The sequence below is a fragment of the Aptenodytes forsteri genome, unplaced genomic scaffold (assembly GCF_000699145.1).
Source record: "Aptenodytes forsteri isolate BGI_AS27 unplaced genomic scaffold, ASM69914v1 Scaffold166, whole genome shotgun sequence".
NCBI classification, from domain to species: Eukaryota; Metazoa; Chordata; class Aves; order Sphenisciformes; family Spheniscidae; genus Aptenodytes; species Aptenodytes forsteri.
In genome coordinates, this window is record NW_008796110.1 from 11,445,546 (window position 1) to 11,472,922 (window position 27,377).

Genomic DNA, 27,377 nt, shown 5'->3' on the forward strand with positions numbered 1-27,377 from the left:
TTTCTCTTTCTTTTTCAATGTCTGTTTATCTCCATGTGAGAAGATTTTTCAAGCATAACTATTCTAGTCTGATTTGGAACAAACCAGTCCTTTGAGGAGTCAGAGTTGCCTCAGCCTGCCGAGTTGTAAACGTCCCTAAGAAGTCACTGCTCTCTTTCAGTGAGAGGACAAGTCCTTGTCCAACAAGCCAGTAGAACTATGCTAAGATCAGCTGAAAAACATTGAAACCCAAAGACATTTATTCTGCAATAAACCTCCCGAAAGTCTATGTCCAAACTTAGTAGCAGGGTACTAAGCAGTTTGCAGTGTATTTTGTGTTGCCTCAGGAATTACAAAATATGTAGATCCACACTAGGACACTAGCATCATTCAAAACATTTCCTGCATGTGGCTATCAAGCCACACTTTTGATAGGCTTATATTTACACTTTGGTACTAATCAGTGCATAGGAGTACCTTGAAAAAGCTTGAATCGCCTCCTAATGGCATTAGTTTGTCCTTAGATAAAAGCTGGAATGAGTCTGAGTGTCAGTCAAAATAAGAGCTAAAAGAGTAAAGCCCCATTAAATGTATACCTTATAAAAGAGCAAGTAAACCACTCTGGTTTTGTCAAATTTTATTTAGTTGATTGCTTTTAGTTACCTAACAGAAGTCACACAAAGAAATTGTGTTCCATGAAACAGAAAATCAGGCTGAAAGTGTTGATGAATCAGTGATTTTGGTGTAGAAGGTAGGTAAAAATGCCTTTACCAGAGGACTTTGTAATGCAAGACCATGTAATGCAAGAGAAAGGAACCTGAACTTTCTCCATGTGTTGGTCATATGTTGAACAGAAGTGTTTATATCATTGACATATACTTTTGGGTTTTCCTCTTAATAATGAAAATAGAAGGAAATTGGATTTTTTTTCTTTTAGGGGAAATTAATTCTGAAATGTAATCCCAATTTTAGGGCACTTTTTAGCAAAGCACTTCAAGTGAACAAATCTGGGGCCAAATAAAGGCCTCAGCAAGTATGTAAGGTGTAATTCTCTGTGAAGATTGACTTAATATTTAGGTTCCCAGCCACCTGTTTCATCTTCCAGATAGCCAGTGGTCCTGAATCTCCTGATCCCAAATTCTGATTAACTCCACAGTATTTTAGACACTTTTTTTAAGTACTTGATTTTAAAAACAAATTAGCCTAGCTTTTCTAGGCTAGCTTGGACTCTGCAGACCATAGAAGATCTGTAGAGAGAGAGAAAGAGGTGGTTCACTTCATGTGGGTGTTGAATCTTGTGCTGGAAGATTTCCTCTTTCAATAGATTATAGAGATGGATACTCCATAGGATGCAGAAGTAGCTGACGAGTGACTAACTCTTAATTCACTTAGACAGTTAAAGTTAAGTAGGTTAGATCCAAACATCAATTAATTTATTTGTCAGTGTGTAACTCCATCTTCCTGAAGGATATTTCTTGGTTTGTTGTGTTCCTTTTGCACTTGACCAATACTGGTAGAAATTATTTTAGCAGGGGCAGCTTCTTGTTTTGCATTCCTAAGCTTTATTTCTGGGCTTTCAAATGCAAAGCAAGTGCAGATAATCTCTGTTCCTCTTCCACGGGCAGCTCAGTCTTCATCACTCGGGACAGAGGGGACAGTAGGATTGCATCTGAAGTCTGGAATTGCGATTTGTAGTTATTCGGTGATTCAGCACGTAATTAATAACAAATACAGAATTTTTAACAAATTCCGCTAATCCAATAAAAGGTTTATATGGGATGTAATTGAAAGGAATATGCACTTTCAGTATTTCTGTTTCATTCATATATTATCATATTCTTACATTACGGGTTTTTTTCCTTCCTGTGTGAGCAAAGGGATTTTCTGCCTACCGCTTCCATCTCTGGCAGTTCTCAGCTCAAGTCACTGGGTGGCAGGTTTGCTCAGGCTTTCTCGGATGCAAAGGGGTGAGCTGTTGTGCATTTGACAGCAGCAGCCCTGACTGCTGGGCTTTAAGCAGTGGAGTCCCATGCTGCCACCCAACCCTTCACAAACATAAAAGAAAAAAAGATTCCATCATGAATATTAAAATTACTGGATAAGTGATGCATGCTCTCTGTGCTATAATTTCCTGTTGATGAAGGATCCTCATCTGTCTTCCTGATAATACCACTATTAATTTATGTGACAATGCAGATCAACATGCTGAAACTTGATACAGCCACAGTATTTCAGTTCTCAAAATAATACTAATATTGTTGTCACATACACATAATGGAATGCTAATGAAATTCATGTAAATACCTGCATAGGTCTTCTTTCTTTAAATGGAAGCTTTGGTGTCTCCATCATTTGCTGAAGGCAAAACTAATTTGCATTACATTAGTACTAAAACTCATTTATCAAAAGAACATTTGTCAGTGCTGTTTTGATTACCTATGACAGTGATATTTAAAATAAAAAATAAGCATATTAATTGGTTAGCTTTCAAAGAGTCAAATGAAGTCTTTGAAATCTTACTATTAAATTGATTGCTTTTGACTTTATGTATGGTTGTTCCTCTGATTATTTGATTGAGGAACTAAATATTAACACATCCTTTCAAGTCCCATAGAGATACAGCACTTCAAGCAATCTGGAAAACTCTAATGTTCAGTCATTTGTTATTTATGGATCTGCTTTTTGTCATGTATATTTAAAGACTGAAAAGTTTACTTTTAATATGTATTTAAAAATATACACTATCCAAATAAGTATATTCTTTTAAGTTTATTACAAAAAATTCTCTTTAATATGTGAAGGTGTGTAACTATTTTTTTTATACTTTTGAAGCCACATTAGTCCATTTGTATAGACAGTCAGGAAGAAGAAATACATAATTTAACTGATTCAAGTCAGAAACTTATACATACGCTTAGGAAGAGTCCAAATGTAGGCTGTAATAGTCTTAGTCACATATAGACATGCATACATTTTAAAATACTTTCCATACCATTGTTATTCCTGTGTTTGCTAGATTGTTTATTAGTTGTCTTAAACAATTCAGTGAACATGAAACCTTGATATTTTTCTCACCATTTTATCTTTAATAATTAAATTAAATTCCATACAAGCATTCAGGAACTTGACCTGCTTGCAAATAACTTTATTTTGTAAGAATTAAAAGAAAGAGGAAGGGGAGATGGAAAAATACAATAAGGCCGGACAATAAATTTTGTCATAGAGACAATTGACTTGTTGCTTGCTCATGTTTTCTCATATTAGCAGTGAGATTATCAAAAGAACATAAGGAAAAACTGTATTTGGGTACCTGAGACCCTTTCACACCTACCAAAATGCAGGCCTGTATCACCCTGTCATGTAATATCTGGATCATTTAAAGTACCTTACTGAAGTTCTGTTCTTGGCAACTGGTGTGTTTTTTACTTCCCACAGAAGGTACTATCCTTATTTTTACATCAGATAGCTTCAAGGCTTCATGCTGCTTTGTGATCATAATTTATCAAAAAAAGCATTCCATGGAGCCCCACTCGAGATGTTGAGTTCCCCTCTCCTCTGCAAAAACAAAATAAAGCCAGCAAAAAACAGAATTCCAAAATGGTAGGTGCAAAATTGGAGTGACCAAGACTATTTATAAGAGAAACTTGCAGCTCGTTGCTTTTTTTTTTTTTAAGATAAACAATATTTTTTTAAATTGTGAGAATTTTGGAATTCTCTTAGAATTTTTTGCATGTCAGATTCTTGGTTTCTATTGTTTGGTACTTGAGTTTTGTTATGAAATTTACGTCTTGCATTTAAAAAATCTTGCAAAGTAGAAAGCAAACATTCTGTGCCTATTGTAAAAGGGGAAGAATCAAAGATGCATGCCCTCAAACCCTCTGCTGAACTTTTCAGTGATAGGATTAAGATGATTAATGGTTTGAAGCATCTGACGTATGAAGAGAGCCCAAGGGAGCTGGGATTATTTAGCCTCCAGAAGAGAAAGCTCAGGAGGATATTGTCAACATGTATAAGTACCTGGTGAGAGGGAACCAAGGAAGACGGAGCCAGACTTTAGCACCCAGTGAGTGGACAAGAGGTGATGGGCAGCAGCTGAAAAACAGGAAATTCCAGTTAAACCTAAGGAGAACTTTTTCATTGTGAAGGTGGTCAGACATTGGAACAGGTTACCTGGAGAGGCTATGGAGTCTTCATCCATTAAGTTATTCAAAATATTTGGACTGAAGAAGGCCCTGAGCAACCTGTTCCAGTCGACCCTGCTTTGAGCAGGGAGGCTGGACAAAACACATCCAGAGATCCCTTCTGACTTCAACTATTGTGTGATTCTGTGGTGGTTTAATATAGTTGTGTTAAAAAACATTGTTAAATGAAGTGTATCAAAGACAGTATTGAGTGTTGAAAGCAGATGGCAGCAGTATTTTGCTCAGCCAATACATTTATATGCTGGTGCACAGTTTGTGTAATGGGATATCAGCACCTTTCACCACAAGCAGAAGCTCCGGTGTTTGAAATAAGGAGTTAAGGCATTGGACCAAAGCTTGGTACCAGCAAGAATGAGGTCATTTTAGAAAGTGTATCATGGAACTTTATGCTTTGTTCTTTCTAATTTCCATCAAAATAGGAATTTTAACACTGAGAATTGGCATATCATTTCATTTTAACATTTAGGAATTATTCACCTTACCGTCAGCTTTAATGATGGAATTTTTTTACAGAATTGGTAGGGAATCTTTCCCGGGGAGTTCACAGGACAAGAAAGGTGTCTTTACTGATGCTGGACATAGCATAGCATTGCACCCAGCTAAAAAGCTCTCACAGAATGAGGAGCATTGTTCAAGACGGTGCTGACACACCTCAGTGTCATGACTGCTACTGAGCAGGAATTAAGACCTGCTGAATCCAGAGTGTGTTTTCCAGTGTTCATAGGTTCAGGGATGTGGCACAAAGGCAACCAAACATGTTCAGCACAGAACTTGCAGGGCTTGTAGCGCAGGCTCTATTCAGCTTTGAAGTTGCTTCTGAATCCAAGCTGTCTGTGTATAACTTGTTCTGGTGTCCCTGCAACCATCGTGCAGTTAACCTTCAATAGTGTGGACTTCACTGTAGTCTCAAAAGCTTTTTTTTCCTTATGCAAATACTATTCATCTTACTTTACACCTCTCAAAAGTACAGGAAGCTTTGCAGTCTTCTAGGACCACATTCATAATATTCTGGAGATGCATGGCCATACAGTTACTTTACATTAAAGTAAATCACACATGGAAAAGCCTGTTTCTTCACTCTGACTGTAAAAGGTGATTAGTTCAGATACCAAAATCCACACTACAGACGTCTAAAATAGGTGAGATGAATTCTAGATTGGAGACAGCATTTCCCAAAAAGGAAAGTTCTCTAAAACAGCTGGTTTTGTAAACCACAGAGAATAAGTTGGACTATAAAAATCCTATTTAGAGGAGTATAGCTTAATACCTGCTTGGTTTTTGTAAATTATTATAATTTGCAGTTCCTTGGCTGGACATGGTAGACAAAGGTGTTTTACTGCATATTCATGCTTCAACATATTACTGAGTAGACACTTAGTTTTATTGTATAAATCTCTCCTTGCACATTCCACAGTTTTCTGCAGCAGAAAAGATACAAAGATTTTAATTTTAATTTTTCTTCACTGCTTCCCCTGGTAATCCTCCTTGCAGAGTGTGGAGTCTAGCTACACCGATGTGACAGGAAATCAGTAGAAACTTCAGGAGGAGAACTGAAGAATTAGAGAAGAATATTTAGATAGGAAACCTCAGTTACCCACTGAAGAGGAAGAAGAGGCTGTGTATGGATTGGAACAAAACCTGGGAGACAGCATCGTAGTGAGCTCATTCAGTCCGGTTTGTTGAATATATTGAGGGGGCAGGTGGTTATTCATGAAGCATGGCCAACCAAATCAGCTGAGCTAATGCTTTTTCTGAAAGAGTCGCAGGACTCTCCAAGGGCACTGTCTCAATATATTGCTTTCAGTGCCTTGATGTATTAGGGAGACGCTTTAAACATGAGCGAGTTGGAAGTCACATATTTTGGCTAGGTTTGGGGTAAAATTTACAGGCTAAGGCCTAATAGTAACGTAGTGAGCATGGAATGAGATGGATGGAGTCAGTGGTTAAGAGCAAGGAGGGGAAGGAAAGCAGAAGACATAGTGGTGAGGGTGAAGCCAACGAGCAGTTAGCTCTGACAGAAGCCTCTGAGGAAACCTATTATTAATCCACAGTGCTATTTCCAGCACAAAGAAATGTAGTCTGTTTAGAGGATCAAGACATGCCAACTTCTGTGCTAGAATTAAAAAAATACACTGCAAAATCAGTTGACTGTAACTTTATGTGCTTGTGAGACTTCACAAACTACCAAAATCCACGTACCATCCCTAGTTAGGTAGCAAGAGCTGAGAAAGCCAGGTGTGAGCACTACTCAGAGAAATGTAGTTTGTAGTGTATTGTGATTTTTCGTCATCAGCTGTAAAGTTGTGAGCCATGAGTATAAGTGAACAAGTACCTAGGCTTTTTCTGCTGCTGGAAATGAAATAACAGGGCATATTACCACAGGGATGCTGGTACAAAGCATAGTGTCCTCAGGCATTCTCAGCGGTATGCTGAATGGGGAAGAATAATATATTTGTTGGAAATATTTCCCAGTCCACATTTCAGGGGTAGAATTAGCACTGTACTTCCTTTACATATAAATATAGTTCATTGAAGGAAGAGATTCTTCAGTGGGAATGACTCTGTCATCATTATCCTGCTGGGTTTTTTATTTGTCCGTAACTTTCATGCCAGCCATGACTTATAAAACAAAGTGAGATAAGCTCTCCTGTGAATAGGATTGAGACAATAGAGCTGTACTGGTGGTGGTGTCCCCATGTCATCTCTGATCTCAATATCAGGAAAACAGCTATAATCACATTTACATTAACATTCATCAACAGCTGTTGGATTACCTGTTCTACTTGTATCTACCACATAGCAGATCTACTGGCAGGAACAAAACAGTTCACGTGAACTCACTTAGAGTTAATAATTTTAGGTACAGGTAATAGAAAAAGATGTTTCAAATTATTGCTAGCTTTGGAAAAGCTGATCTCATCACCAAGAATCCTATCTCTTCCACATTTCTTCTTATCGATTCTCTTACCATCTTACCTCCACTGTGTATTAAACACCTCTGAAGCTCAGATGTCTAGTTTTCGAACCTGAATTAAAAAAAAAAAGACTTGTCTCTGCTTACCAGGTTCTTCTATTTCTGCCAAGTTAGTTTTATTATTACAAAGGGCTTGTTAGCTTCATACTAACATAAGTTCCTTTATTGTCTCTGAGGTCCCAACAGAGGTGGATACTGCTTTCAGTCAAAAGACTAGATTCCTGTAAATGATTTTTGATCACACAGGGACACATTCTGATGGCTTTCAGTAATTTAGTGCACTGGCAAAGGTGATAGTCAAAAGAGAACAGTGAATTTCAGAAATAGGTCATACAATGCTATTTTTGACATCACTATTAAGGCATAAATAAACGGCTCATACGATGAAAGTCTTTGCTTGAAACTTGGTAAATAACTGAGTGGTGAACCACAGATACCCTTGGAACATCCCTGAGCACTGCTATCACTATTTCCAGTCTGTGATTCAGTTTTCTCTGAGTTAAGGAAGGCATTTTTAAACTTAGCCAAGCTGAGGTTTTTGAATGAAAACATACAGTGCATTCATATCTAATTTGTGGACTGAATTTGCTGATGCCCATGCTCTTTATTTGCTTTGTAAGCTTTTCTTTTACCACCAAGAACTTAGGCTTCTTCTGAGGTATGGAAAGCCTCATCACCCACTGCATAAAACCTTGCTCCAGGAGACCTTCTGAATCAACAAGATACAATACGATATCTATGGGTTGTTGATTTTTAAATTGTTACTTTTTCCCATCTGTTTTTCATCATTTAGATTTTAAGACCAAGTTCCCATATGGGAGATTAATGTTAGAGCAAGTATATGGGCATATCATTAATAAATACAATAAAGTATTTTAATTAAAGTGCTAACATGGGAATTAATGAGTGCTAAGACTATTAAGAATTTGTAATCATTTTTTATTGAAGTAATAATATGATTATGAGAATTCTAAGTTTATGCAGTTTTTCTAAACCTTATTGCTTTGCCCAACCTTTGCTTACGTTTATTTGCAGATCAAAGTGCAAGCAATGATCAGAGATTCACAGGCAGTGTGGTTCTTTCTAGAATGACATTTAGTGTTAATAAACTGAAGGTTTGTACACAGCACTCAAATAGAGAACTCTTTGTCCCTTTTATTAAAACCAAAACCAGTAAGAACAAAATGAAAAAAACCCAGGAACTAAAAACTCAAGGAGTTTGAATGTCTGCATGTTGTAATTTTTTGGAGGGCAGAGGAGCAAGTAGCCACCCTCTCTGCTCCCATAGAAGTACTGACACTCCCACTGATTTTTCTTCCTGAAAGCCGTTGACAGCGTTGCTTAGCCCACTGTAGACAAAAAAGGCTTACATGTGGTTAGTCAGGCTGCCAGCCAGTGTTCACTTATGCAGTAATGCCCACAGATTTTCAAAGGATGCTGTCCTCGACGGCAGTCCCCCTGGAGTTCTCATGAATAAACTGCGGGGGGGGGGGCACCTGCACAGAAATGCCACTGTCCCAGACTCACCTCATCTCTGTATCCTGCATGCACTTTGGCAAATTAAATTAAAAGCCTTGTCATATTAGTCTTGAGTGAAAAGTGTGAAAATATATACACACACACACACACATACATGGACGTAGTTTAATAATAACTAAAAGAGAAATGGTCAGAAATATATCAAGAACATTGGATTGTTCACTGATCCAACTAATCTGTTTGACCATTGCTAACAGCACTTGTGACACTCAAAAATTGAAAAGCTACAGTATAACCTGCATTTCTCTCTGACCCTATGAGGCAATCAGCTGAAGTATTGCTAGCCAGGATTAAGCAGTTTCTTTCATGTGTGCTTGAGTCTCCTTTTATCCAACCACCGGTTTACCTCAGTAATTTCGTGAAGATGTGAATTCTTATGCTGGACCAAGAAAATTGGTGTTAACAGATTTCAGTTTGTGCTGAAATTTTATGCCAGCAGAATTTGAAGCTGGCATCCAAAATCATCGCTGGAGTTTGGAAAGGAAAAGGATAGTTTTATCTGGCTATTTTAATCTCCCCTAAATATAGACTCTAAACTGGCATTCTAGTTTCAGAACATTTGGAAAAGATTTAACCTTACTTTTTCCCCCCCTCCTTTTCAACCAGGAAACATAAACTGGATGACATAGATTTATTTCAGTTCTTCAGAATGTCTAAATGCAGAGACGCTAATGACAGCCCATAATATTTGAGATTGTATTGAAGGTCTTTGTTGTTCCCTAGAACCTTCCATGATGATGGCACTAGTTCTTACACCTAAATATTTAGCAATTTCTCTTTAACATATCATTTTGCATCTGAATTCCTTTTATTCCTGCATGTGAAGGTTTCAGGATTGCAGTGAGTTATGTCAGTGTTTGTTTTTTAAAAAAAATTGTATTATTTCTGAACAATCTGCAGTGAATTGGGAAATCTTAATGTTGCCCCTTTCGGTATAGTGTGGTATAAATCCATCTGTTAATCTTTTGTAACATTTTGATTTCCATTAAAGCAATCAGATATATTTTGGAGAGAACATTTGGGGTTTTTTCTGAAATACCTTTATGACTAACACATATATAACCCTGTGATTTAACCTAGTAATCTTTTTCTGGAATAAAATGCAGGAGAGAGAAGCAAAATATTTCAAGTGTGTTATTTTAAAACATTTATATACATGTCTTAACACAAAATATGTTTTTCATTAAGAATTCCTGTGGTGTATATAGTGGTCTCTGTTCTACTCCTTGTTTTACAGGTGCGCATCTAGTTACTCAGTGGGTTCACAGAAGTGTCATAGGACAAAAATACTTTATTCAGTTTGCCTATCTGTACAATCACAGGTAGCAGCAGATAGTGGACCTTACAGCCATCTGAAAACATAGCTATATGTTTTCCCAATAGTCTAGCATTGGTGAAGAGTGTTGAGGAAAGATTAGGGTCTGTGATGATGATGATGAGTGTATGAGCCTCGCTGAACGGTAATTTGCTTCCCTGGAGGTCCTGCTGCCGTTTGCCAGGGAGCAGCGAGAGCTGAGCCGGGGGGATAGCACGGCCGGCAGGGCAGGGGCCTCACCAGCAAGGGCCCCATCCCGCTGGGCCTGAGGGCGGGGAGCAGGGCAGGTCTGGTGGTGACAGCCAGGGCCGGGCACGGCCCAGGGGTGGCTGGGCAGGTCCATCATGAGGAGGCCGGGTCGCAGTCGGGCTGGGAAGTTAGCTGGCCGCCCAGCATGTCAGGACCAGCAGGGCCCACAGCCAGGCTGGGCGGAGCCATGACGGGAGCTGTAGTTCTGGCGGGGCCAGAAAGGCAGTGTTTCAGCTCAACAGCAGCTCCCGCAGCAGGGGGTTGGCCCTGGCTGAGGCCTCACTGCAGCGCTGTCTGCGTGCGCCCCATCCTGGGTCGCCGAAGGACAGGGCTGCCCTGGACTGCGCTGTCTCAGAGCCATCCCAGAGGCCCGGCAGCCCAGCTCCCGCCACAGGGGTTATGGTTACTGCCATTGTCCTGTCCATCGCCAACACCACTGGGCAGAACAGGGGCTGGCCTTTCTAAGGAGCTGTGACACGTGTTGAACATAATTGTTTCTTCACAGTCACTGCATTTTGGTATCTCTTTGGTGCATCTTTATTTAGGCTGTGATTGTAGCCTCTCTGCGATAAAAACGTTCGTACTGCTTTAGGCTTGTAAAGGAAGAGCCAAACAGTGTCCTGCTCTGTTAGTAGGACTCCATGACATGTTCTCATACAAACGTGCATAAAAAAAGCAAGTAATGGTATGGAGGAATCATCTGACTGCTGCTCTTCATGAAAAAATTCTTGACTAAATTTAACGTTCAGATATGGGCTTGAAATAGTAAAAGGGCAATATTGCCTTGTGAAAAATGCATTTACTAATACGTCTGGTTTTTTCATGTCTGGTAAAGAGCAGCATCTCTTCAGGAAACACAGGACACTTTCAACAGCTGTCATATAAATCAGATGTATCTTTGAGGGTGATTCATGCTCGAAGTAAGCACTTGCTCTTTGGAAATAGCGGCCACTGTCTATCAGTTGGGAGGGATGTGTAGACGGGTATCACACAGCTGTACAGAGATGTTTACCAGCTTCGCTACCTGCTATTTTTGTAACAGATTAAATCCAACGGTGAGCTGCTCATTAAAAACGTTCAGCTGCGGCACGCTGGGAGGTACATGTGCACTGCTCAGACGATTGTTGACAACTCCTCGGCTTCGGCTGACCTTGTGGTAAGAGGTAAGGTTCTCCAGGTAAAACAGAAATGTGGCTGGTTTTCACCTAGACAAGCAGTGTTTCTGATTGTTTAGCATATGTTATTTCTCATCAAGAAATGACAGAAATCAAAATGAGAAGTGCACAACCATGCAAAATCCTTGAAGTCTACTCGGGGTACTGATTCTATTCCAGACATTTAGAGGTCTAACTGAGCGCGTGTTTTCCTTATGTTAAAGTAATTTTTAGACAGTTTAATTTGGTGTTCATTATTAAAAATAGATTTTAAGTATCATTTCAATGTATCCGCTGTATAACATTTTTAAGAAGCCGCTTCTGTTTTCTCATAAAGCTTTATATATTAAATTATTGTGTATAATACTAGGCCTACATTAAAAGGATTCCTAGTTTTAAAATTACAGAAGCCAGGACATTTGGGTTAAGGTTATCACTCCATTGTTAACTGATTCATGTCTGTTAAGTATTACCGCAGTCTCAAAACACTGTGCTTGCTCATATAGTACGTATCCTACAAGATCTGTTACAATGCATGGTTTCAATAGCGTGAGATAATTCATGTCCTTTGGGCATTTTACTCTGTTTTGTGCCTCCAGGTATAACATGTTCTGGAGTGCTAACACTCTGTAATGAGCTGTAATGCTGACAATTCAAAGCAGACATAACTTGTACTTGGAGCCACATTACTGTCATGTTTTGCCCCACATTCCAGTTATACTGTAGAGCTGAACAGCAGCTGAAGTATAGCTTGTGCCTTGATTCTGAATTTCTGTCATTTGGGGATGTTGTGGACTTCAGTATTTCTGTATTTAATTTTCTCTGGGTATTTGAATTTTAATAGAAGTTGGTTATGAGCAATCCAATAGTCAACTGACATACATTTTTCCAAGGATACTAAATGGGAACTATTCCTGGATCTTAGGAGAAGAAACAATCAGGAATTTGATTGTCAAAGTCATAGGCCATAGCCCAAAAGGTTGTGTAGAGTGGTCACGCTTACTTGTTTTTATGGCGTATATATTCTTTGAGGAATCAGTCTAAACTTGAATACTTTTGGAGTCAGGAATGGAACTGCTTGCTTGTTAGAAGGATAAATTAATTGAAACAGACAAACAATGATGTATGGTAGTATATTTGTTTGATTCAGTTAGTTTCATTTGGTTCCTTTTCTCAGATTTATGGAGAAAATAAAGAGCTCAAGAGCTGAAGACATATTTGGCACACTGTGTGTTTAGATCTGATGTAGAAATCTCATTCCATTCTTTCTGTTGAGTTGTTTTTGTTTTGGTTTTGGTTCCTCTGTAAATACTGCAGAGAAATATATCCTGTTATTTCTTGTTGGTTTTTTCGTATGCTCTGGGACTTGTTCGATCAGATTGTTGGATAATTACCTGAATCTTGTTGACATATTATTATCTCTGAATGTGGAATCAGAAAATACTTCTCAATAGTTCTAATGCATTGTCTCTGTTTTTACACATTAGTTAATATATATCACGTAACTGTGCATCATATAAAACAGAAATATAATAACAAAACTGGAACAGTCAATATGAAAAGAATGATCTGAAAATATCTATAGGCCAAGTTTGTAAGTAGGTACTAAGCTTTGGGTTACAGAATTACTCTAAGTTTGAGATTTTTTTAGCACAGCTTACAGAATCTTGTGGTGTCTTTTACAGATGAAGATTCCTATACTCACATATGTGTGCACCTGCATCACTCTCTTTTTAGCTTTCTAGTCTATGAAAAAGTCATCTGTGCCTGTTGATCTGCACATTTTAGCCTCTCTTCTGGGGACTAAAGCACAGCACAGCAACAATAAAAAAGTTACTCACATAAAGTGGAGGTATGGGAGTAGTAGTAATTAGAAGAAAAATTTTAAAATTTAGAAAATGCATTTAGAAAAATGCAAGCATTCACTCCAGCAGTTTTTGCCTGTTATTATTGTTCAGAAATAAACCAGGTGAGACTTGGTGAAGAGATGTAATACCATTTATTAGGTTTAGTGATACACCTGGAAGAAACAGGCAAGTTTTAGGAACAAGCCTATCTCTTCAGATCTGAAGTACAAATAACAAACTTAAAGCCAAATACAGATTGAGAATAGTTGCTGTTATTTTAACATAGCTATTTTAAGTAGTTGGTTTGAGCAGAAATAGTGTTTAATACTTGAAAAGCATAGAGATGAGACTAGCTTAGGACAGGCAACTTCTACCTGTAACGATTTAGCTGGTTGTTGGGAGCATAATAATGTGCCATCAAGCCAACATCTGTATTTAGTTCATGACTTTTTATATTCACTAGCACTATGACTTTTGAAATTAATCTTTGCAAGTATCTGCCTTTTGAAGAAAAAGAAAATACTCTTTAGAAATTATTTTATAGGTCCTTCTTGATGATCAAGACTGAAAGGGCAGAGGTGGAATGGCTGTTTTGTGAAAAATGTTTTCCCTTTGGCAACTCAGTGCTTCTGTTCCTTGTTGGTGGTCTTTGTGGGGTTATTCTGGTGCACAGAGGTTGTTTGATTTCACCTATGTAGTTCGCAAGACTGCTTTTAGTTCAGTGGGTGTAGTGGATTCCGCATTTTGGCATGGATTTATCAAATTCTTGTTGTGGGAAGGCTTTTATAGAACTGTAGAGAAATGTTGCCTAGTTCTGCTTTCACGCAAGTTATATTAGTGTGTAGGAAGTTTTAATCCAATGATGGGTTTACCACATTGGGTTAATATGAAGGCCAAGAGAAATGTGAAGAGGTCTACAGAAATGTCTTTCAAGATACGGTTTTTCTCCAGTACAAGTACAAGATTTTCCATATAAATTGCAGTCAAGGCCAATATGGCACAAGCAGAAGTGTAGATGAAAGATGGGCCACCAATAAGGTCATCATTAGGTGGAATTTAGGAAGGAAGATTCTGTGTATTTTTTCTGACTCTTGAGTTCACTGTTGTTTGAAAAAAAGAGTAGCAACAGTTTCAAAGTATTGGTTTTTTACTTAAGGAAATCACAATATTACTACTTAGGCGGGAGTCATGGAAGTTTCATTTGGTAGTTGTTACATGCAAGAGCATTTATCCTCTGAATCACTCTGCAACCTATTAAAATGTATATATACATTTTCAATCTGTTCTTAAGTAGAAAGTGAGACTCGAAAGCCTTGTATCTGATAAATACAAGTAGGAAAGTTAAAGAACTTTCATTTTTAGAGTATTTAATTTGTTAATTGAATTGCCAATGTTTTTTTCTCAGGTCCTCCAGGCCCTCCCGGAGGTATAAGAGTAGAAGAAATTAGAGACACTGCTGTAGCACTTACCTGGAGTCGTGGAACAGACAATCATAGCCCCATTTCTAAATACACTATCCAGTCAAAAACCTTTCTATCTGAAGAGTGGAAAGATGCCAAAACAGGTAAGAGTAATGCCAGAAGTAATAAGATCAATAGGTTTTAAAGTGTTTGATTGTTAGAAAACTCAGCTAATCAGAAAATAATCACACTAAAAGGAAACCAGGGATGCTTTTAATGTCTGCTACAAGGTTTGGAGGCAGGTACTGTCCTGTCAGTGTGTTGTCAACAGGTTTGTTCCTAGCACTTGGAGGGCCTGAACTGAATATCAAGAAATACAGAAAAGAACAGACCAGAGTTTTTACCTGGTTTTTGCCTCTTTCCTTGTTGCTTGAAACATTCCACATCAACTACTAGAATCGTAAAAATTTATTTACAGGTTAATTTGGATGACAAACGGTTGTCTTCATGTCTGTATTTGTTATGCAGAAAGTTGTTTAAAATTGTCTGCTTTTTCCTGGGAGCAGACTAAGTTGCAGTTGTGTTAAAACTGGCACCTCTAGAGAAAACATAGCTAGGATTATCCTTCTAACCACTGGATGTCATCATTGTGCCACATAATTGCAGTTGAGGAGGCACCTACCTGAATACAGGGCATGCCAATACATATTTTTTTGCAAGATTTAACATAAATGTATAAATTATGAAAATATTTTAAACTACTAGTATCTTTGAATGCTTTATGAAGGATAACATAGCTACAAGCTATACAGAATTGTCGATATGATTCATTATGCCACCATAATAAATTATAACCTAAGTGCTTTTCTGTGGAATTAGAGCATCACATACTCAGCATTTCTAAATACTAAGAATATTAATAGTTTCATCTATTGTCTTTCATTTAAGTTGTCCTTTGAAACTACAGAGATAGATGTCTAAGAAATAGACTTTGACATATTGACCTGAAAATCTCTGTTACATTTTTAGAGTAAAAAGTTAAAAATAGTAGGCGTACTCCAACAGCCAGCACTAATGTATGACTTACATTAAAGTAGCTTGGAAAATAAACCTAGAAGGTTCCCCAGTCCCTTCCTATCTCTTATATCTTGTTTAATAGTTTGTGTAGAATAGATTTCCTTGAACTTTAAAAAAAAAAATTATGTAGAAATTAAAGCTTTTCGAATAACCGATGATTTGCTTCAGTAACAATATATGCAGGAGGGAGGATCCTTTTATACCAGCCTCTGCTTTTTTCAGGATAAATTATATTTTATTTCCTCTTCATTTTTTTTTTTCTTTTTTATTAAAAAAAAAAGGAATTAGGAAGAAACGAGGTTATAGGAAGGTACTGGAAAAATTTATAAACAGGGGGTGGCAGCTCTGATACTGCTTCCTTTTGTGCTGCATGTTACTGGAACTAGAAACGTGTAGGAGATACAAGTGTTGGATTCAGATCTTTGCGCTGTCTGGTTCAGAGCAGACACTTGAACCCACCTCTCTTCTCAGGAAGATTCCCTATTTGCAGTGTTATAGGCATGATGGGATGCACTTCTCTGCATCTCTGAAGTTCTGCTTCACAGAATTAATGAGATAGTCATTGAGACATGCGGTCAGACTTTGAGTCTTACGCTGTAGCATGTTGAGTGGGATTCACATCTTGAGTGGGACAGGGAGGAATCTAGATTGCTGAATTTCTTTTTTACGAAGCGGGCAGGCAAGATATAAATTACTCATTTCTGAAAAGTTGAAAGGAACTATTCTGGTGTTTTCAAAATCATTGCTTTTTCATTTGAACCACACTGAGTAATTTTGATTAATAGATGATTCCCTCAAAAAATAGGTAAAATCACCATAGTAACCATCACTGCCACCACTGCAAGCTTTTACTTAATTTCTGGGCTCCTCCCAGTTTGGCTCAGTGTTCACTTTCACCTGAAAGAAGCATGATGAACAGCCCAAACTGATCTCTCATCAGTGTTTAGGCTATCATTTAATGCTGCTGATTTTCAATGTGTGGAACAAAAAAAATATACTTTGGCATTGCACTTTGGAAATATTGTTGTTATTATTGCTACTACCATTATTCCCAAACCAAATCATTCATCTCAGGTTGCATAATATCGAGTGTGTTTTATGAAAGAAGTGTATTCTACTTCACAGTATGGAAATATGTATGAATGAGTTATGTAATAAATTATTTACATTTGTGTTGCTCTTTCCAGTTAAGGGGATCAGATTGTCATCATGTTGAGTATTCATAATTATTCTGGGAATTTGTGGCCCAGTAAGATTAAATGAAGAGATTGAAAGTAGCCCAGGAAAAGGAATGCCAAACTTACATCATGGCTTGGATGCCATAGGAGGTTTGCAATGGCTCTATTGACTGGATAGAAAAATAATTTGAGTAGGGATGAGGGAGGGTGGTGGGCAGGTGGAAAGACAATGGAAAGTGTTTTTCTTTCTCCTTCAGGGCCTCACTTTGGAATGAACAATTTGATGATCATTAGGTAGAGGAAAGTTGTGTCACCATCCAGTGCTTACACTGCTGTGCCTGGGGTTTTTTGCAGCTATTGCATTCATATTTTAATTCCAAATCAGCTGCCTTCCCAGTGCAGAATATCTCATTTCTCATCTCCCTCTGAACCCAAGACTAATTTGACAAACAACTCTTGGCCCACGCAATGAATGAAAATCCTCTGTCTTTCTATAACTGTGGACAGCTATAGAAACAACCCCTATTGTCTGTGAATTGTAGACAGAGAGTCATGAGTTACGCATTTTATTTATGGTAAAGAAGCTCATCCTTATGACAATAATAAGTCTTTTCGCAGGAATTACAAGAACACTTACCTTTGTTGGATCAGAACTAGATAGCAAGTTGTAACATGCTCACTAATAAGGTGCACCAAAATATGACCACATTTTATAAAACACTCTTTAACAATTGCTCGAACCCTACATTTGCACATGTCTAGCCCTTGTCTATATCATGAATTTTTATTTTACTGTTTCTGCATTCCAGATTTCTCATTGCATTTGTTTGTAGGTAAAATGAACTCCTACAACTACAATATGTAATTAGTAAGGATACCTCATAACTACATGTACTTCTTTTGCTAGTTCACACCCAGTTAAAACTTACAAGTCTATAAGGGTTTATCCAAGATAGTGTCATGGTTTCCAAATTCCCAGTCACTGCTGTGAGTACTCCTGTAAAATGTGGTATTCCTAATATACAACATCGTTTCCTTCAGTTAAAAATAGTGGTAGCTTTGCCGAAATCAACCACATTGTTGACTGACCTTATTGTAAGAATGCTGGTTTTTAAAGTGATTTCTTATTTTTTTTTAGAACCATCAGATATTGAAGGAAATATGGAATCTGCTACAGTGATTGATTTAATTCCATGGATGGAATATGAGTTCCGGATAATAGCAACAAACACATTGGGGACAGGAGAACCTAGTATGCCATCACAGAGAATTAGAACTGAAGGCGCTCGTACGTAAACAGAAAATGTCAAGTTTTTAAATGTGCTTTTTAATTTTCACATTTTTATTAATTTTGTAATTTTGTTTTTTATTTAAAAAAAACACTTCACAAGATGCAAGTCTAGAGCGTGTATTTTCAGCCACACGCTACTATAGATTTTAGTAAGCAAATACCGGACTGTCCAGATGCGATAGCATCAAAGCAGACAGGAAAGAAACATCGTGGTACAAACGGCAAATTTGCCTCCATTGCTGAAACAGAATCATACTGTATCTTTCAGAGATCCCCCACTGTATATCTATCAGTCAGGCTGTGTGTGTATGAATGTACGCACATGCTTGTGACCAGGGTACAGGACTTAGGAAAAAACATGCATGTGTTTAACAAGGAAAATGTCCATTTGCTGTTTGGTTTGTATTCTAACTAAAGAATACATGACAGGATGTGTGTTACACTGGATAATGCCATTTTTCTGTGATTGAAGGTTTGGTCTTGTGATTTCTTATTCCATGTCAAAGATGTGACATTATCTGACACAACATATGCCCTTATCAGTCTAATTGCTCAGTGTTAAAATCTCAGAGCATATTTAAGGATATCCTTTAGGCTCAGGCATGTCCTTTTTAAAATGAACTCTCCAAAATGAGGAATTAGATGTTATTATTCAAGATAATACATTCTGGTTTGACTGTACAAAGGAGATAAGTGTGGTGCTCTAGGAGGTAATGTATCACTGCAAAAAGACTGTATCCAACAAAGCCTGTATACCAGTATATCCTCCTTAACACATATTAGCACCCATGTGCAACCTAGATATATTTACAATTGTTGTCCCATAGCTTGAGATTTGAAACTAAAAATGCAAAACCAAAGTGTAAAAATTAATTTTTGCAATTACACCTGCTAGGTCATTGCTTTGATTAGACAGCATTTTCAAAATAAAATGTATTTGCATTGCAAATTTCAAAACATTTATTAAAGAAGACCCACATTTGGTCCATTAAAAAATCCGTGGCTTAGGGAGAAAGGAACTACAGATTGGTTAAATTAGTCTGGACAGGGAAGGAAAAACCACAGAACTTTAATACTAAAGTAAAAGGAAATTACTGCCTATAAAATTGACTATTAGCGTCATACGTTTTATGACTCAACAGCTGTATTTGAAGGTCCAGGAATCTAAATGAGAAATCTACACATGCTTCTTGGAGTGCCTGGTGCACAATAGACATTTTTGAAATATCAGGAAAGAGACAGAAAGGGAGGGGAAATAATGCTCACAGGTGGAATAGTGGGAGTGTCCTGCAGTTTGCAGTGTGCCATGTTCATGGTATTTGTTGTAGCCTCCCAAAAAATGGCATATCCTCCAGTTTTGTAGCAGGATGCAATGCTTTTGCAAGAGGTAGTCTGTTTAGTCTGTTGTCTGATTCCTCATGCACAACACCGTTGTCATCTCTGTCAGACTGTGAGACATTTTTGGTGAAACAAAGCAAAATGTTAATGTAGTCTTCCTAGGCATTAGTCAGCATTTCTTGCCATGCCAAAATAGGGTGTAAATCAGTAACAGTTTGCAGATGAACTTCTGTGCCCAAGTGCATTTCCTGCCAGGAGCTGGAATTTGTTATGAGCAGCAACAATAGGATTTGGGTTGCGCTATCAGCTTCCAGGGTAGTACAGAGTCAGGACTGCATGTGCATTTTCATGTAAATCTGAAGAAGGTAAATATTTTATTGCACAAACAACAACCCGTATCCACACTTTGTAGTTATTTTTAACATTTGTCCTGTCTTAAACAGCAACAAACAGTGCTGCGTCTTTGTTGTACTGTATGAGTGACAAATAATGTCTGTTAAACTCAAATGTTTTCAGTGTCTTTTTCAGTTTTTAAGTCTCTCTTCTTGTAGATAACTGGAAATTCAGTAACATTTTTATTAGCATGCTAAGAATGTGTGCTATGATTTTTCTTTTTAATGAAATCTGCTTCCTTCATCAATAACACGTTTCACAGTGATTTCTTGAAAGTCAATGAATCAAAGTCTGCTTTTATGTATTTTAGCTTCTGGATGCATTAGAATAATTGTCTAAGTCTAGCTGTCTAAATTAGTAACCTGGTCTTAATGGAGAGAGAAACATGGGTTTAACGGTTGAGAGAATGAGGGAGATTCTCTTGAAAAAGGTGATTTGTAAGACATTAGACAGTCTTTTTTCTCTTCTCTGGCAGCCTGTGTATCTTCTTTGACTACTTAAGCGTGCTAGCAAACCTCTGCTTCTAACTTAGCACTAAAGTTACATGCTTATAATAGATAGTGTGACTACTGTGTATTTCAGTAATAACAAGGTCGAGTAGTAAGTTCAAGCTTCCTCTTGCATTGTCACGGTATGTATGTTTAGTCTCATTCTCCACTGATTTGTTTTCTGGAAGGCCACAAATAAATAACGCAAACCATGCACTGAATGCTGATTTCAGTTTCAAATTTATTGTTACGTGTTTTTATCCTTTCTGAAAACATGAATTCTTCTTTGCCTTGTGTTTCTCCTCAGCTGACCCTCAGAGAAGGCCTCAGCAAACATCTTATTTAAATAGTGGGAGAGCACTTAGGAACTATCCCCTTACTATCTTGTGCATTCACTGATTAGTGGAGAAAATGCCTGATCATTTAATAATTTTTAACACAAAGAACATGTTCATGTAGTTAGGGCACGTAGCTAATGCATGATTGCCTGGGGCATGCATTTAATGCACTGTAGGTAGGCCATCATGTCCTAAGTTTTCAGTGGTACTTTCAGTGTCCTTAGTATTGAGTGACAGCAAATAAACACACAAACACCGTAGAGGATAGCAATAGAATCATCACACTTGGCACAAAGAGTCTTACAGAAATGAGAATACAGGACTGATTTGTAATGGAGTCCTTGAGAGTATCCTGCTTTACCACTCAGCTGTGCACTAATGATAGATCAACAGATTTTATTTCATTACACAGAATATCAGTGTAAAATGCAATTAGTAAATTACTAAGTGCTATGCCAGCTTCGCTTCTGAACATCTACCCATTCTGAACATGCCAATCAAGAAGACACGTGCCACTAATCTAGAATAGGATTAGGATGCCAGTGCTTCAAAGGTATATCCATGTATTTAACATTACACATTGTGAGTAAATATATTGAAGTAGATGGAACTAATCACAGTCTGTTAAGGCAAATACACGTGCAAGTCCTGGGTGCTTGAGCCCTTGGCATACCAACATCTGAGGAAGCACAAGAACAATATACGGTGCTTCTCTTAAGACCTATGAGGAGTGTTCTGTTTCTGAATATTCAATTAAATCTTTATAGAGAGTATGGTTGAAAAGAAGAATGATTGCTAGCTATGGTTAGAACTGGCATGTTTCCTGCAGCAGTAGCTGTACATTAGTCTTGGCAAGATCACAGACTCTCACAGCTATTACAGACTATCATTGTTTTAATTGTGTGTGCCACGTGTGCTCATTGGCCCTGCTGGTAAAAAGACTAGTAAATAGTACTGACTGCATACTTTGTAGTAATTTTTCTTGTCTGTTCTATTTTTCTAGCTCCTAATGTGGCTCCTTCTGATGTCGGAGGAGGGGGGGGAAGCAATCGAGAGCTGACAATAACATGGATGGTAGGTATTGCACTGAGATGGCATGAAACCTATACTTCCTTGTGTCTGATCTTGCTCCTCCTGAAACCCATGGATGGTTTGGCACTGGCTCCTCTGAGAGCATGATTTGTACACAATATATATAGGTTTTCAGACTTTTCTCATAAAAATATGTAAAAAGGAATGAGGAAGATGATAGTTTAGATGTTTATGTATTGGACGTTTCTAAAATATGATCTAAAACATTCTCTGAGTATGTTTCAAAGAGATTGAAACACATACTGACTATGATAATGCATTGATGTAACTGCATCTGAAAATTCTGCATATTGTATCTTTCTTCGAGCCCTTTTTGAAGTTACAATCTGAATAGCATGCAGATTTGATTATTACAACTAAAAGTATAACATCTTAATTATGACTGTAATGTGCTGTGCACAGATTTACAAGCATTATTTAAAAAAAAGAAAATACATTGCCATTCTATAAACTAGCCTGTCATAATTATTAACTGGAGTTTTAAGGAAATTCTTGTATATTGACATTTTATAAGTTTTATTTTATGCTAATGTGACTGGTAACACAAAACAATGTTGCCTCATACCACAATTTAGCCATTCATTGATATCCATATACTGATGTTGTTCTTTTCCTCCAAGCCATTAATTTTTCTTGAATGATTATATATTAAGCAAAACAATAAAAGGGGAAAGGGACAGAGATAAAATGTTAATCACAAAAATAATGGAATGAAAAGTTCAAAAAATTACAGTGTTATCAAAAAAGCTTTTCAGTAAGCAGTCTTTTGAAAATGTCATCTCTCTCGTGTACTCTAGGTATTCAATCCATGATATTTTGTCTTTAAAAAGTCTTGCATATATAGCTATATATATAAATGCTGTCTTCATTCTGGTATTGAAGCAGTGGTTTTTAAAATTTACCTATACTGTGGGGAAAAAAATGGTTCTGAAAACAGGGAAGAAGGGAAAAGAGACAAGAAGATAGGAAGAAAGCAAAGCCCAGAATAAGAGAGGATAAGAATTTATAAGCAAAGTTGTTGTGTAGGCAAAAGTTGCATGGAAGAGAGAGTTGAAGTCTTCTGAAGGGTATTTGGGAAAGCTAGGGAGGATAAATAAAGCAAAAAAAAAGCCTATCTGGTTCATGTCAGAGCCTATCAGTATCCAGCAAAAAGAGTTACAGAAGCATTACCTCTGGCAAAGAAAGATGATTAAATGTTATGCTTGAAGAAATTACCAAGTTTATCTTGCTAATGACCTCTCTGTTCACCTTCATAAGGCTGTGAGGCACATAAGATACATTACACCATTTGTGTCTTTTGGGGAATAGTTTGTTTCAGATGTAGCAGCTTATTTACCCCTATGAAGAGTGCTTTCTCTTGTGGGAAGTAATATAAAGATGACATAATTCCAACAGCAACTTTGTCATTGTTGTATAGGGATCATCCTTATGAACGTACAAATTTTAATTCATATGCCTGTTTCCTTCTTTTTGTACTTAAGGTTGATCATGCCTCTTTGGAAAAGTTCTCAAGTATGACACAAATAGTCAGCCACATGTTTGGGCTAGCACTTTTGGGCTTTCCTGGTTTTTGGTTTCTTGGGTTTTTTTTAATTCAGTTCAAAATATTTATTCAGTCTTCCTAAGTATTTTAGCAATGAATTTACCTAAAGAAAAAATTTCTAAGTTTCTGAAAAAGGAAGATCTACACTTCTGTTAAAATATATTGAAAAGGTTATTTCTTAGTTCCACTAACAACAGGTTAGGAAGTAGATGTATCCTAATTGAAGAGCAGAAGTCAAATAAGAACACATGCAATGGACAGTTGCACAAGACCTAGATTATTTAATTATTTCTTCACAAATGCTGTCTTATAAAAACTTTAACAAACTACAGAGCTACTTCTTGCATTGCATGTAAAGACCCATACTCATGGCATTTTCAATACAGTGAAAACTTGGCTGTGACCAAACAAAAAAAAGAAAATTTTGACCAGGAGAATAGTGACTAATGCAAGATCTGAAGTACAAGATCATTTCAGTCTTTCCTATACGCCCAAGTAGATTTATATTCCAATTATTTCTCTTACCTAATGTCATGCTTTTTACATCTGTTCTGTAAAGAGTAGCTCATTTAGTCAGACAAATTAAGCATGGCTTCAAATATTTACTTCCCAAGAATTTTCCACTACTATGTCTAGCAAGCGCTTTTGAAAAGAGGCATTAGATTTACGGAGCCTGTCTGACAGACAACAATATATCTATCTGTAAGGCTAAGATAAAGGTGTATATTGATTCCCCCAAATGTGCTGACATTTGCATATGCTCCTCAAAATAGTCCTTAATTAAGAAGAGAAGAACAAAATGTATGGCAGGTTCACATGTTGCTGCCAACCCCCTTTCAGCTTTTGCTATGATTCATAAGCCCACGTTGAATGAGACAGCCAGAGATGCAATCAAAGCTCTTCTGAGTCTTGTTTTGAAAGAACTGAGAAAGAGAGCTAGGAGTGGCGTGCCCATTCTTCCTCATTTTTTGCCATTTGTCTTTCCCTCTTCCGTTTTCTTTTTCAAAGTTTTTAGTGGATACTACAAACTATTCAGCTACTTATACCTACTTATTATGTGCAGCCATTGGAGGGCAAGCTGCTTTTAACATTTTATTTAAGACCTTCCAGAATATAATTTTTAAATGCCAGTCCTGGCTTTCTAAAGTTTGCTCTGGCTGAAAATCATTCTGAGACTAGGGCTGTATCCAGGCTGCTTACTTTGTCATATGAGATATGATTCTGGTTTATTTTAAGCAGCTACATACAATGATAGATTCAGAAGACAAGCTATTGAAGGTGACCCAGTCCCTGAAGTCTTCTACTTTTTGAATTGCAAGGTTGCCTATGAATTTAAACTTAGGTACATGAAGGTGCGTTAGCTGTTTCAGGAAACTAGGTATCCAATTTTCACCTGATGTCCAGTCAGACCTGAAATAGAAAATAAGCTAAGACATGAGTTATGCCTCATCCAATAGGTACACTCAGAATATGCCTGAAACACAAAAAAATTAAGCACATAAAATAGATTATCTAGGTTTTTTTTTTTTTATTTTCATAGCTGATTTGTAGGTAGAGTCTTTGCCTGGTGGCTTGTGGTTAATGTCACAACTAGAGACCAAATATCCCCTGCCTGTATCCAGTGATGATCCTATGCTGAAGCACTGGTGTCTAGGGAGCTTCATCTAGAACCAGCTTTCTGTCCTCAGCCAGCTGAAGGCTGCCTGCTTTTAATATTGCTGTATTGTTATTCTTGTAACTTTAGCACTGATGTTGCAGAGTGGTGAAACTTTACAGCAGCAACAGAGAAAATGGCATGCAGTGGGATCTGATAGCTGGCACACCCAGGGCAGGGGTCAGTTAACCTTAAGCTGAGTAAAGTCAGAAGTCCAAGCCTCTGGTCTGATTCTGTACATTTCTCTTGGAAGCTTTGTCATGAAGAAAAGAAGTTCCATCATTGTTCATACGTCCTTATCAGACATTTTTCAAATTCTGAGTTCCGACATCTGTGTTTGCCTTAATTTTTTTCTTGTTGTATTATGTATACTAGTGTTCTAATCCATGTGTTATGTTTCTGAAGTCAAAACTTAAATGTTTCTGTTGTTCCAAAAATTCGGTGAGTTTTCACCAGAATTTTCTTTCTCAGAGAATCTTTGGAGTTCCATTCTAGCTTCAAACAAATATGAACATCAAAATTTGCAAGCTGGGGTTTTTTTTTGGCTTGTTCCACTGTTAACACGTAAGTTTCATAAATTCTTGCTCAGAATATCTCCACACATGTTGGCTGAAGTGCTACAGTAGTGGGCAAACACCTAAGGAGAATAATTACTCTCTGTTGCACTGCTCCAGGACCATTGCCTCAAGATAAGCTGTTTCATCTCTGTGTGGTTTACAGTATGGGAAAAGGTGATGCGGAAAGTTTATTTTGAAAGGATGCTTCTGGTCAGCCTTCAGATGCACTGATGAATGACATGATTTTGGCCCGTTGGGTGCACTGTCTAATACTCGTGGTAAAGGCTCCATGGACTGAGGAGGGATCACTGAATGTAAAGCTTTGGTAAATGAAGCAAAATCCATTATAGCAGACGGTCTTCTGTAATTTTGTATTTTCCAATATTCCTAGGTATAGGAAATCAGCTACAGTTTTAAGAAATATTTTGGATAGGTACCTTTAATGCTCATGCTGAAAGTGGGTGTCGTTTCACTTAAACTTTTACCAGTGAGAAGCTAGGTAGATAGTCTAAACCAGCAACTGGACCCCCTCCATCATCAGTGAAAAGTGGTAGGAGGAATCATTCTTTGAATATGACCATCTCTCTTCATCAGCTATGCAATTTGCCTAGGTGACCAACTTTAGGTAAATTAATATAATTTAGGCCAGCCATGTAAATTTTCTCTTCTCTCTGTTTCACAAGAACATCTATCTCCACACACGCACATGAACCCATATACTTGCATAGTGTGTCTGTGTTACATATCTACTATCACTTGCTCCTTAAGAAAGCCTTTTTTGCTAGCTACAGCTGACAACAGTTTTAGTACACAATCATTCTTGTTTTCTTTCTGTAGGAGATAACATGATGTGTTTTGCACTGAGTTTGGATGAGGAACAAGATCTTAAAATGCTTTAGTAGCAGATACACTACTACTGCAGATCTGCATAATGAAGATGGTGTATTTTTAAAGGAAGATGGTGTATTTTTAAGGGGGGGGCGGGAACCATAGAAGCAAACCAGGAGAAAATGGAACTTTATTTCAGTGTTTTTACAATGCGCCTATCGATGCTTTCTGTGTTATTTATATTTAATTAGAGATCCATTTGTTTAGTTGGCTACAAAAAGTAATGTTTTATCTTTTGCCTCTTTAGCCTTTATCAAGAGAATACCACTATGGCAATAACTTTGGTTATATAGTGGCTTTCAAGCCGTTTGGTGAGAAAGAATGGAGAAGAGTTACAGTTACTAATCCTGAAATTGGCCGGTATGTCCACAAGGATGAATCAATGCCACCTTCAACCCAGTATCAAGTAAAAGTGAAAGCTTTTAACAACAAAGGGGATGGACCATTCAGTCTCACTGCTGTCATTTATTCAGCACAAGATGGTGAGTAAAGGTTCCAGATAAGTTTTACACTGAGGGCCCAGATCAGCACCTGCAACATCAGTAGAGAGAACCTGGTCCTTGACACCGATTAATATAGCAACATACACCTTCAGCAAGGAGAGTGTGTATTGCTCACACAAAACACTTGCAATTGTTCTGAATAAACAACTTCAGACTTTATTTTCTATGCGAAGCAGAGTACTTGGCTGTACTCGATGTCTGAATGAGCAATACACAGAAGCATTCAAGATTTTTCACACAGCTTGTTAAAAGATTTAAGAGTTTTAAAAAAAAAAGACATTCTGATCTTCATATTTCTTACCTAAAACATTTACATCGTTATCCAGCAATGTCTCTGTGATCTTAATACATGTATTTGACATATGTATGGGTTTTTTC

At 37.5% G+C, this 27,377-nt stretch overlaps 1 protein-coding gene across 1 annotated transcript in view; it reads left to right on the forward strand.

Moving 5' to 3' along the window:
- CNTN1 (contactin 1) overlaps window positions 1-27,377 on the forward strand; it is a gene marked incomplete at its 3' end in the record, with an annotated part of 83,545 nt that overhangs the window by 43,714 nt on the left and 12,454 nt on the right. The window contains exons 13-17 of the mRNA XM_019474046.1: window positions 11,301-11,421; window positions 14,665-14,823; window positions 18,053-18,202; window positions 21,766-21,836; window positions 26,744-26,978. Of these exons, the coding sequence (XP_019329591.1) occupies window positions 11,301-11,421; window positions 14,665-14,823; window positions 18,053-18,202; window positions 21,766-21,836; window positions 26,744-26,978 (736 nt within the window). The remainder of the gene's footprint in view (window positions 1-11,300; window positions 11,422-14,664; window positions 14,824-18,052; window positions 18,203-21,765; window positions 21,837-26,743; window positions 26,979-27,377) is intronic.